This window comes from Oryzias latipes, chromosome 5 (assembly GCF_053564925.1).
Source record: "Oryzias latipes strain Hd-rR chromosome 5, Olatipes_Hd-rR_3.1".
Taxonomy (NCBI): Eukaryota; Metazoa; Chordata; class Actinopteri; order Beloniformes; family Adrianichthyidae; genus Oryzias; species Oryzias latipes.
In genome coordinates, this window is record NC_136241.1 from 24,332,864 (window position 1) to 24,345,897 (window position 13,034).

Below are 13,034 nucleotides of genomic sequence, written 5' to 3' on the forward strand. Positions count from 1 at the left end.
TTTTCATATTTAGTGGATCAAAGAGACAAAAACACGAGATTATCAAGTAAAATACAAAAAAAAAGTCAAAATACATGTAGTTTTTTAAAAATCTTTTGAGGTCAAATTTACTTTTATTCAGGCAGTTTCTAAAAAAAAAAAACAAGCTGACAAATGTTTAGACTTTGTTTAGACTTTAGTTTATTCAAAGGTCACTAATTATTCTTTTTAAAATGCAAATTTGTTTAACATGTCCAATAGGCAAATCAGTAAACAATAATGCAAATCTACAAAGCTGTAATGCCCAAATAGGACGACAGAGGGCGACCTTTTCACCACGTTTTCATTTGATCCTGGAATAAAATGATTATCAGTGGAGGATTTTATTCTCTCGGGTCATAAATTACGTCACAAATGCTCACAAAGATAAAAGCAAAACCTGTAACTTTATTTTCAGTTTGAATTTGTACACGTCACTGAAGACACAAATCGTGTTTACAAAAGACCATTTCTCATTAAGTCTAAGAAGTTAGAACTAGGAAATTGGTGCGACACAAAACACCAGAGGGTTGGAGTTTAGCCCACACAGGAACATCATTAACGGGGTTTAAGAACTCCCAAAAGGGTGACCCCCCCCCCTGAATGTTCCTCTAAAAGCCGAGCACACAGTCTGTGTGAGCAAATTCACTTGAGAAGAAACATGCTGCGACACGAATGACAGGGAGAGCGGCACACGCTGTGCAGGGAAATGTGCCGGATCTCCTGCATGCAGCGCAGACTGCAGACAACAAGACAGGATCCTCTACATTCTGGCTAAAAAGGTGGCTGGATTTCCACATGAATTTAAGGCAGCTTTACACAGTTCATTGTTAAAAATAAAACTATTAGACAACAGCAGCAAAGTGCTTCAGTGCCCCAGAGGCTGACAGGATCCTGATGCCCTCAACACCTTCAGCAGGTAAAAATGTGCGTCCTCCGTGGTGGGGGTGAGGGGGGGGGGGGGGGGTGCAGAAGCTCAGGCGCACGTCGGGACCAAACCAGGTGTCGGTCCTTCAAAACTACAAAAATATATTGGTAACATTTCATTGTGAGAAAGTAAAAATAATGTATTTTGACTAATTTGCCTTTTACATCAAGGCAGATGAAAAGTTCAGATTAAAAGAAGGAAAAAAAAAAGTCTAATGCCGCGAGCGTCCTCCTTCAAAGGCGTGATGCTCCATGTGAGCTGAAAGAGTCCCACAGATTGGTTAGAGTCCAAACATATTTGACCGAATGAAATCACATTTTGTTGATGTATTGTGGAAAAAGTGAAGCATTAGGCAGCCTCCATGAGAGTCATAGTCCATAACAACCATCGGATTTTTGGAATGTCTGCAGTTGATAAATATTTGTACAGATTTTTGTGCCTCTGCCTTAAAGTAAGCTTTGAAATTCTCCCTAGCAACCAACATTTTTGTTTTGAAAAGTATAACACGACACTAAAACGGATTCAGTACAACTATGCCATCTTGTGCTGATTATACAATGGTTGCCACGGTAACAGGTTTCTGATAAGGTGATGGTCCATAGCAACAATATTTTTTTTTCATATTTGAGGCTGATAAATGCATAAAACATTTTTCTTCTTTCTCTAGTTTAAAGTCCATATATTAATTTTCCTCAGCAACTTAAACGCCTGTTAAAAAAGACGATTACTTTTACCTCCATTTTAAGCCGAATACAACACAATTTGTTTATTTTCTTGTTGTCATGATGTGCAGTGTGAGCGGGACTTTGGTGCCTAAAGTAGTGTCATGGTTCAACACTAGAGCTTTAGCTCCAATGTTGACGTTCTTTCCGTAACTCTTATTTACCCAAAATTTACGCAGTTAACATGATTCCACGCAGAGAAAAGCAGCTTTGTGCCGATATGCGACACTTTAGGTTAGCAATGTGTTGCAAACGGAGAACAGCGCCCTCTACTAAAGTGTAATCTAGTTCTAACAGTCGCTCTTTTTCATGTCAAATACAAAACTAGTATTTTTTCCACATCATAAACCCGATTCTAGCATGAAAACAAAATCATTTTAGCATATTCTTGTAGTGTTGGTGGCGTGCACTGATGTCACCTTTGTTCTACTAAAGCAGAAAAGGGCTCCTTACATTTATAAAAAACTGCTTTAAAGGATATGGACGGCAGCAGCTCATAGACTTTCCCCAGGATATTTGCTTCGTTGGCGAGCGACGCCTCGCTGTTCCAAATCTGTACGACATCCTCCCGATCTCGAACGCTGACGCTCACGCCGACGACCTCGTCGTCTAGGAAACCATACGGTTAGCAAAGGCATCACTTCCTATTAAATAAGGGTTTCTGTAGTCCATACCAATGGCGCAGTAATCTGCAAACTGCTCCCCGATGGTGGCGAGCAACAACTCCTTCCACACGGCGGCCTGGAGGAGACAGAAAGCGGTCAGTGGCTCCGCTGCACCTCCGTGTGATGGGATGGATGGTTGGAAGTGGAGGACTACACCTACGCTGCTTTCTTTAGGGATCTTCATCTTCCACACTCCTCCTCTTGCATTACTCTCCTCCTCCCTGCAGAACAGGTTCAGTCAAAAATCTAAATAAAGCATCATGAGCTATTCAAATATTTAACATGATGCCATCAGGTTAAGTTACAGACTTTTCTAGAAATCCTGATTCTTTACTGATAATATTTCTGCTTTGTTGTTGGTAAATATTAAACTGTATTGAATGGTTCAGCTGCACAGATCTACGTCTGGTTTTGAGATCATCTAGATCTGGTCTGGCTCCACCCAGCTGGTTTCCTGTATCAGGTGTGTTCAGACCATGAACTGGACTGAGTGACCCCTCCCCCTCCCCCTCGCTTTCCAAACAGGAAGTACCCAGAATCCCATAGAGAAACAAACAGCTTCACTCTGTCATTCTGTTTGTCAGAATAACCATTCTTACTCTGCTACATTTTTTAACACGTTCTTGCTAATCCTAATTTATTTTAATGAAGTCATTAAAGCAATAAACCGGCCAATCGGATGCCCCAATAAAGTTCTGTGGTCTCACGTCGGACTCTCCGATTCTCCCGAGCCTGCTTTCAAGTGTTGGGGGTGGGGCCTTCCAACAAGCTGGCTCCCGATTGGTGAGAGTGGTTGCCATAGAAACATGGACTCAAACGGACTCTATCAGTGATTACTGACTTCTGGTTCCAACATGGCAGCGTTCGTATCGGAGACTGAATTGACTGAATTTCAGTGAAGCTGGTTTCTCTGAGTGACGTCACTGACTCAGTCCGGTTCTCATATCCGGTCAAAGGTTCTGATCCTTCTGGAAAGCTGTAAATGTGCCGAACTTGGAGGATGTTTAAACACAAAGAAAAAAATCAGAACTTTATCTAAAAGGCAATGTGGTGTTTCTTTATTCAAAATTTTTTTTAAATGAAAGTTCCTTCTTAGTTCAGTTATGAAAAGAGTAAAAACTATGTTGGAACTTTTCATAACTTAACCGAAGTGGTTTTAGGATTTTTTTTAAATCCACATGAATAGTGAACCTGCACAGCGCTAACCAGCTCTTCAAACGTGCCAACAAAGGTTTTGGTTCAGATCAGACGGCGGGTAACGTGGATGGCGCCTCACCACAGCGGCCTGCGCTCCCCGCGCATCAGATGGTAGCTGCACCTCAGCGGCAGGGCGGTGACCGGAGGGATGTTGTTGTAGACGCTCCAGAACGTCTGCACACAAAACGCAAAACTTCACTCACTCCACCTGCTGGGCAGACCGTGCTCCCACGTGAGGCAGCCATCTTTGTGAGGTCAGAAAAGCTCCACGGATAACCACGTTTATAAAGTAATTACCCAAGATTCACAAACGAGATCAGAGAACAGATTTACAGCAGAATACAGCAAATTTCAGAGAAACTCAGAAGTCAATCAAAACTTTGTGCCTCAGAAAAATGTGGGAAAATGTTTTTGCTGATTTTTATGAAGCTTAAAAGAAAACAAGAAAAAAGAACACAAATGAGACAGGTGAAGTTGCCATAGCAACAGGTTACACTGGTGCTGTTATGTTTAAATGTGAAACAAAGCTTTTAAGAAGGTGATGGTCAATAGCAACAACATTTAAATCTAATAAATAAATAAAAACATTCATTTTACTCTAGTTTAAAGTCAATCTGTTAACTTTCCTTAACCAGAATAGACGCTAAATAGTAAAAACTTTCACTTTCCAAAAATTAAATGGAATTAGATTAAACATATCCTAGCATCTGTTCTAGGAGAGTCTGGGATGTGGACCTAAAATCTTCTCTTCTTGGACCGTTTCTTCAACGGCGTCTGTCAAAGAAGTGAAAACTGAATCCAGCTCCACAGCGCCTCCTCTGGACAGCTGCAGTCTGCGGCCTTCAAAAGACGTCCTAGCTTGTTTGCTTTCTCCTCACGTTTGTTTAACCTCCAAACACTCGTGATGCAACAGTCCAGTTCTGAAATGCTCTCCTGGTGGCTGCCTGATCAGAACCCTCCTTCAGACTCACCTGAACGGTCTGCACCGTGTAGATCTTCTTCAGGTTGGATTCGCACTCCGCTGCCGTCGTCCCCGGTAACGACCTGCAACACCAGGAGGACCATCGGTTCAGACTGGAGCAGATAAACGGTGTCCTGCTACATATGTTACATCATTTTAAATCATTCGTTCATCAGACAAGCAGAACGTTTAAAACAAACATGAGCTTTTGAAGGTTGCAGACAGATCTAATTCATGCATTCAACACATTTTGGATACATAGAAAAACTAATCATGTTTCAATCAAATAGGAGCATTTTTTTGTTTTTTTTATAGGTCACAATTGGATCATCTCCAAACTAGATCGGATGAAAGGTGAAGTCATCTTAAAACTTTCTGACTTTCTGATAAAAGTTGTTTCTGCAGAACAATCAAGTGAAGGTGCAGAGCTCAGGTGAGGAATTTATGAAGGATGTGCCACCGTCATCTGAAACCACAAGTGTTTGATCGATGCACAAAATCGCTCTTTTTTTTTTAAAGCGGCTTCCACACACAACTCATTTTCATTTGTAAATCAGCCGTGCTGCTGATGACATTAAACCGATCGTCATCACATGGTAAAAGGTCGACCAATCAGGGACTAAAACTAATAAAAGGTCGTACAATGTTTCTGAAAAAGGAAGAGCTGCTGATTTTTGAACTGGTGTGAACAACAGAACTTCATAGTCCTTATCGGATGACGTCACATTAAGATTATGTGAGAAACTTGACTCGAATGCTAAACTGTCTCCCTTAAAATAAAACATTTTTGATCCACAAAAATCATACTTTCTGGATTTTTTTTAATCTATGCATGAGTTTAAAGAAATGGATAATTGAAGGACGGGGAAAAGACCCCCCCTCCTATGATAATGGTGGTTTTGGTGTTAACATGTTCATTTGGCATTTTTTTTCTGATTATGGATATAAAGAAAATAAAGCTAAAAACTACATTTGATTACTTCTTTACTTGTTGCAAATCAGAAAAATGAGAAAAAATGTCATTTGAAAAAGAGGTGATGTAGACAATAAAACGCTCCCTGCTCCACAAAGGGAGGGGAAGGGGGGAGCGGGGTTCCTCGGTGCCATCAGTTCCACCCACAACTCAGTTTCTGATGAACAACTGCTGCTCTGCAGAAACTATGTCCTAGAAAACAACACAGGTCTTTGAACTTTGGCTAAAAACTGCATAATCAGAGTTAAAAGAATGAAAATAAAGTTAAGAGAGTATCGGAGTGGGACTTTACAGTTGCTGCTCCGCTGTTTGGGTTTTATTTAGGGTGTCCTTCGGCGCACCCATGATGTTTTCCTTTGCAGAACAGAATAAGATCTTGCAGCTGCAGACCTTCAATTCTCCCTCCAGCATTCACACTGAAGCGAAGACTCAACCTCAAGAGGACCAAAGTTTTCCTGTTTGCTTTCTACCTCCAAACCATGAGGAGGATCTGTTGACTCTCACATTCCAAACAGGAAGTGGCTCCAAAATCCATTGAGAAACAAACAGCTTTTACTCAATCATTACATTTGTCAGAATAACCATTCTTGCTCTGCTGGAATATAAGTTATTAAAATTATAAACTGACCAATCAGATCCCTCAAAAGTGACGTTTGATTTACTGATTTCTATCCAAGAAAATGCACCTGGTTCCGAATCAGACTCCGAGACCGCTACCTCTGACCTCAGAGGGGTTCTCAGGTTCAACGTGGCAAGAAGAGGTTTGAATTATTGGAAAGTTACATTCTTGCATTATGTAAACCTAGAAACATATAAGATTAATTAAAAAAAAAAAAAAAAAGCCTGAAATTGAACTATACGTTAACCCTTTAACAGTGAATATAACCCTGGTAACACACCAGGGCTCGACATAGCCATTTGTCCGCTGGCCCGGTCCTGTTTTTCGAGCAGTACGGACCACAAGACTTTATTTTTTACTTGTCCGCTCGGGCCACTAAAATATCTAACAATTAATACATTTTTCACCTTTTACAATAAAGTATATTTTGCGAAAACGTGTAGATTTACCTCGTCTTTATAATTCACTTTTTCTGCTAGTCCTGTGTTCAGACTTCAAGGGTTTCTATGGGAAACCTTTTATCACTCTTCTCCTCCTCTCCCGCCTGCGCGTGCGGCTGTCACTGCCGAGCACCACGCGGCACGCGCTCACTCAATTTTTTTTTCAAACTTTATTGAATGTAACAATTCAATACTAAACAATGTTAAACAGCAACAACGAAGGAACAAGCCAGTGGGTTATTATTACATTTTAGGCAGATATATTTAAACTGACACACATATCAGCGCGCCCCCTGGTGGTTTTTCACCGCGATGATCATAAATCCAACACCGTCACTGAAGAGAGACTGAAGCATGTCAGAGATGTGGAAGACATGGCAGGAATAGATAGGAATATGTTAGATGGAGTGACGGGTGGAATTAGTGCTATGGACAGCAAGATATTTAATGAATGCATTGAAGATGAAACTGTATGCACTAAGCTTTAAGCTGAATGTCAAAGAATCAAAGGCAACTCAAGTATAAGGTCAAACTACTTAATTTTGTTTTTCTTTACAACACTGTAAGCAGTAAGTATTTCTAGTTAACAGTAACAAAAAGCAGAACTTTAAGGCAGTCAGGGCAAAAAAGTCAATAAAACTTCTTAACTATTGATTAGGAACAAATGTGAAATAGCAGTGATTAGAAGCAGCATGAAAACTTCTTAACTAGTGTTAACTACTACACTGCAGCGCTCTCTTCAAAACATCTGAAACAGACTAGAGCAGATTTAAGTTTGATATGCTCTATTTTTAGTCATTAAAAAGTGTATAAATAAGTGCTAGATGTCACCAGAATGCACCAAATTGCACCATATTAAAATTTTCCGGGGGGGCATGCCCCCGGACCCCCCTAAAGTTGCAAGCACCTGCGGAGCGGCGGGTCTCGCTGTGCGCGGTGTCGGGCCAGTAACTTTCAAAAACTACTGGCCCTGTGGGCCAGTGCAAATTTCTGGGCTATGTCAACCCCTGCACACTCTCCTCCACCGTTCATGATCAAAGTGAATCCACCGATTCTGACGCGGAGAAAATAGCAGCTTTTCATATCGATTTACGGTGATTGCGTAAACGACTGAGTTACAGTAGTTGGAAGCATGTAGAGAACTGGGACCAAAGCTACAGTGTAAAAAGGCTAACCACAATCTGCTCTTCCTTCTTGTTTTTGACTAGGCAAGTTCAGGCAAAATTAAGTAGTGACAATACAATCGTTTATAATTTTTACAGTCTAAATTGTTGATTATGATAAACTACTGGGAGTTGTAATGTCAAATGTAATTGTCATTTTTTTAATCATTCGACCCATTTTTGTAAACATGCGAACAAGATCAGTCTTTTAGACTTGAAATGAGGATGTTTTTTCCCCCAAAATATTCACTTACTGCAAAAAATTCATAGCAATGGTGTACGTTTACACAAAAAAAAAAAAACGAAAAACAAAACCCTGGGAGTTCCTCAGGGATCAATCATAGAGGCACTTCAGTTTTATATCTTGAATTTTATTTATTTATTTTTTTTATTTTAAAAATAAATTTATAACAACTGACTAACTTCGAGTACTTGAAAGAGTATCAACTCCTATAGGTAAAACTTTTATGTTGTTTAAAGTTTCATTTTATTTTTATTTTTGAGTCATTGGTGATTTTGTTCTAACAAATGTCTGTTCCAACTTTATCACATAAGTTTCCATGGATGTCCTCTAGAGACAGTTGGGTCCTAAACACTTACTGAACATTCAGTATTTGCTGCCTCAAACTATTTTCTAAATGTGAAGAAAAATCTGTGTGCCGACGTCATGACCATCAATATCACGTGACATAATGGCCCTGAATTTGATTTATTTTTATTATTTTATACCCTGCAAATTTTATGTGCGTGTGTGTAAAATCTAAGCAGCTATTTCTAGAAGTTTCCAAAAACTGAAGTATGTATGTGATGCATTCACTGAACCTCGAAGAATAACTTTAATCCAAGTAAACCCTAAAAAGCGGCATGGAATTATAAAAAATAAAAATAAAAAATAATAATAAAAACATTTAAAGTCTGTCAAAAGTGAGCCCCTCTCCCTGCTTGATGGTGGCGTGTCATCGGACAGTTCGGGTTAAACCGGGGTGAGACGTTCGTGGACGGATCGTTTGGTCTTTCCTCGACAGAAGGTCAAGCGAAACGCAACGGGTCCCTGAGGCCTTCAGAGGAGCCCTGGCCTCAGATGATGTCTGCTCCCCAACACCCCTCCCACAATGCCCCGACTCTTTGAACCCGGAGACGAGGCGGAAGAAGGCGAAGAAGGGAACAAAGTACCTGTCCAGCCAAAACGTCCAGGGAGAGTGCAGCGGCAGCGCCGTCGCGTCGTCCTCGCGGTGCTTCTTTGTGATGTTTTCCAACTCTTTCTCGTCGATGTCAATGTTGTTTTCGCAGGGAACGCTGTGGCCGCTCGGGGCGCCTCTGTTCGGCTGCAGGCCTGTCTGCCCGGCGGGAAGCGCCATGTTTCAGGCGCAGACGAACCTCGACGTTCGCCCCCCTCCTCCGGTTCTCCTGAAAAACACCGGTTCTGCGTTATCTCCAGTCCCCCCCAAACACAGCCGCTTTTCCGCCCACCGACTGATGACGTCATTGCGGACGTCGGCGTCGCTGTCGGTTCATAAAACAGATCGAGAGAAATACAGCGATGTCTCACTTTGATTTAAAAAAAAAGATGTCTCACTTTGATATTTTTTCTGACGTGTTCAGTGGTTCCTAAAGTAACCAATCTGCTGCGATAAACACTAGAATAATTTATTTAGGGAGCGTATTCACATCAAAATTCAAGAAGCAGTACAGTTATTCTTACAAGTTTTGTTTAAATGATTTTTTTCCTAAATATCATTATTGTTTTTAACGAATGCACTCCAGCAGGGGCAAAGCTAGGGTGACCCAAGGGGGGCTGCTGCCCCCCAACTTTTGAGTCAACATTAGAAAAATAATTTTCAAAGATTAAGAAATTCAAGCAATGGTAACAGCACCTCAGTTAAAAGTACTGTTGTTTTAATATTAACAAATTTAAAATGTTTGAAATATGTGTTTATGATCCTTTTACCTGTAAAGGCCTTCCAATCTGCTGTTCTTATTTGCCACCCTTTCAAAGTCTTCTGGCTGCCCTCCCTTCCCCAATATAAAATATTCTAGTTCAGCTACTGCACTCAGGTAAAAAATGTTATTTGAGTTGTCCACCTTTCAACCTATCCACAGCTTTCACTGATTTTCAGAGGTTTTTACGCCAGATGGCTTTCCTGACATAACCCTGAATTTTATCCAGGCTGGGGACCGGCACAGGAAAACCCAGACTTGGGCCTCCTTGTGGCTATATTGTAAAAGGGCCTATATCATGCTAATCTTAAGCATTTGAGAGTAAACAATATTTCTATATTATTTCTATATACAGGATCATGTATTGTTATCTTTGGCCTACCTGGTAGTAAGAAGAATCGATCTAAGGTACTGCCTTATGCTCCTTTTGGGTACCGCCCATTTAATGACATCAACCTGGAGCCAGGCTCGACAGCGTCTCCCCAACGAAAACAAACAACATCTGAACTTTCGCAAAGATGAAAGTTAATTTCAGTCTGTGCGCCCTGTGAGACAAGTCTTCTATGTATGCATATACTAAGAACCTGTAAATAGTTGTGTGCATACTATTTGTTGGTCTTATCGGTGTGTATGTGAGAACTAAGTCATGCAATATACTTGTGACACTCTTATGACTGTATTATTGTCCGCTCCCCCATAACCTCTATCTCCCCCATCTCTAACATCCCTCACTCTTCTTTTTTTCTGTCCAGTCCAAAAAAGAATGTATATAAACACAATTATTGTGAATAAAGCTTAGCCTAAAATACAAAAGGGGTTTTTACAAATATACACTTTGTTTTTCTGAAGAACCATAAACCCTTAGTGTCACGGTAAAATCTGTCCAACACAGGAGGCCTTCAGCCCTTATCTGCTTGGACAGAACAAGTTTTTAGGTAAAAAATAAAGTCAGAATTCGGACTTTATTCTCAGTCAGAATTTTCTATGCCCTTTTTTTTCTTTCTTTGTCCATGGCCCTAACCCTTTCTCCGTATTAGAGGGACTTACGTTCTTTTTATTAACATTTAGTGAGAGAAACTAGTGTTTTTGTATTGCTGAAAGAAGCTAACTAAATAAATGTTTTTTAAAAAAAATCTACTTTTTACCTTCTTTTTTTCCTTCAACTTCAACACAGGTAAAGCTGCAAAATCAAGGATGAGGAGCATTTCAAAGACATGTTTTTGATGATCAGAGACAGTCATAAGGGATAGCATGCTAGCAGTAATTATACTGGTTACTAACCAAAGGAGTACAGCAATTGTCAAAGATGTATCCCTCATCCGAGTCCACTTTTTGGGGGTTTGTGGGGTTGCTGGAGCCTAAAATAAATAAATACACAAAGAAATACTCAGAAGTTGAATTTTTAGCTTAATTTTCTAAATATATGTCCTCCGTTAGATAAAATGTCTTAAAAACAGATTAAAAAGCACTTTTTCTTTGGTATCAGACTGGGTCTTTAAACAGGTGTTGTGACCATAGATATTGGGGTTATCTATACCAGTGTTTTTCAACCTTTAATGAGCCACGGCACACTTTAACCTTAAACTGAGGCCGACTCAGTTTCTACATTCAAAGCTAGACTGAAAACATTCCTCTTTGGACAGGCTTATTGTCAGACTAGTTAGTATTCAGAGATTATTTAACTTAATGTTAGTTTGTTTAAATTAAACTTAATAATAACTATTTCTTTTAAAAGGCTGCTAGAAGTTGAAGCTGGGGTAACTATGGTACACTGGGGTTCTGTCCTCTTTCCTCTTTCCTTTTTTACTTCTACCCTTCCTCTCCTCTATTCTTGATCATAATTTATCATTTAGTTCTCCATGCCTCTGTTTGGTGCAGTGCGATTCATGTATTGTCCCTCTTTTCCTCTCCCCTCCTGGGGAGTGGGAGTGCTTCCAGACTCCAGTTGGCTCATCCGTGCTCCAGTTCCTGACCGTTTACCTCGCCTTTGCTCCTGCTCCTACACCTGGCTGTGGATCCTGCCTCTGGCTCATCTCTGGCTCGTCTCTGCTCTGTACCTGACCGAGTACCTCGTCTCTGCTCCTGCTCCTACACCTGGCTGTGGTTCCTGTCTCCGGCTCGACTCGCGCCTTTGACTGTCCCGATAACCACGGCTGGATGAAGCTCGTCTGCTGGACTTTTATATATGTAGTTGTAGATTTAGATAAGTTAATTCTTCTCTAAGATTTCTGGTAAATCGCCTGTCCGTCCTGGGGGAGGATCCCTCCTTCATGTGGGCACCCCTGAGGTTTCTTCGTTTTTTCCGGAATCCGGTTTTTTTGGGAGTTTTTCCTTACCGCGAAGGGGGGTCTAAGGGCAGGGATGCCAGTATAGCTTAGTCAGTTTGTTAGTTCATTTTAGTATTTTTCTATTGAACTCTTTGTATTCGTGATCCTTTTGATTTAATGTTTTACTTCGAAGCCCATCGAGACGACTGTTGTTGTGATTTTGGGCTATACAAATAAAATTGAATTGAATTGAATTGAATTGACAAAAATCCCGCGGCACACCAGCATCCAAAAACATAGATAAATAAAAAAAAAGAAAAAGCTCAGTCTGTATTGATCTACAGCCACTCTGCAATCTCACATGCATTTTTGTGATATTTGTTGCAGAAAACGCTGGAAGCTGCAGCTGTTTTTTCTAAAAGATGTATTAAAAATTGAGTCAAAAGATTCAAAAACTGTTTGATGTGTGTTCGTTGTTTTAAGACGTTAAGAGGAGAGACTCATTGTGCCCGTAATCCGCCGACCGCAGAAAGACCAGCATCTTTGAGCTTCATGGTTTTGTTCACTTGTTCCAGTCTGATACCAGATTCTGTGGAAAGCTACACCGCTAAAGACGAGCTTTAGCTGGTATTTTTGTTAGAACAGGGAGACTTTTTTGCGCTAAATCGAAACAAGGAAGTGAATACTTTAACCACTTCTGATTGGTCAGACTGATGACATGTGATTAAGTCTTCAAGAATGATTGGTGGAGACAGTTAAAGGGGCGGGACTTTTCCTTACACAGTTATAGCTGCAGCTAAATCGCGGTATCCTGTTATTCTTATCAAAATGTCTTTAATAGAATCATATAAACACAAAGAAAAAATAATTTTATGATATTTCATATTCTTAACTTCTCAGTGTTTTATCAGGGCTTGTTTGGATGAACAAAGAGCTGATTTCCTGGAGATGGTAATTGCTTTTAGATCAGTTAATGAGGGCAATTTCTCACGGCACACTTGACCATCTCCCACGGCACACTAGTGTGCCGTGGCACACTGGTTGAAAAACACTGATCTATATTACCAATATGGTGAACCAAGTTGAGCAAATGTGTCTTTATTGCTGTTCTGGTTTTATGTTTACTTGTAACTTCCTGTTACC

The 13,034-nt window shown here is 40.4% G+C and overlaps 1 protein-coding gene across 1 annotated transcript; it reads right to left on the reverse strand.

The window, feature by feature from the left end:
* Positions 1-406: 406 nt before the first annotated feature.
* LOC101161551 (eukaryotic translation initiation factor 4E type 3) lies at positions 407-9,191 on the reverse strand. Its single transcript, XM_004068927.5, has 7 exons — positions 8,860-9,191; positions 4,502-4,574; positions 3,610-3,704; positions 2,494-2,554; positions 2,343-2,409; positions 2,122-2,277; positions 407-1,204 (listed from the first exon to the last, which is right to left on the reverse strand). Exons 1-7 carry the CDS (start codon positions 9,042-9,044, stop codon positions 1,158-1,160), a joined length of 684 nt encoding a protein of 227 aa, XP_004068975.1. The 5' UTR covers positions 9,045-9,191; the 3' UTR covers positions 407-1,157.
* Between the last annotated feature and the right edge of the window lie 3,843 nt (positions 9,192-13,034).

What these genes read in the sequence shown, in the direction of transcription:
- LOC101161551 (XM_004068927.5), bottom strand. Translation starts at nt 9,044, where the DNA reads ATGGCGCTTCCCGCCGGGCAGACAGGCCTGCAGCCGAACAGAGGCGCC. An exon ending in TGGACGTTTTGGCTGGACAG is followed by an intron (nt 4,575 to 8,859) that starts GTACTTTGTTCC and finishes CTGGTGTTGCAG; the next exon opens with GTCGTTACCGGGGACGACGG. An exon ending in TGCAGATTACTGCGCCATTG is followed by an intron (nt 2,278 to 2,342) that starts GTATGGACTACA and finishes ATGGTTTCCTAG; the next exon opens with ACGACGAGGTCGTCGGCGTG.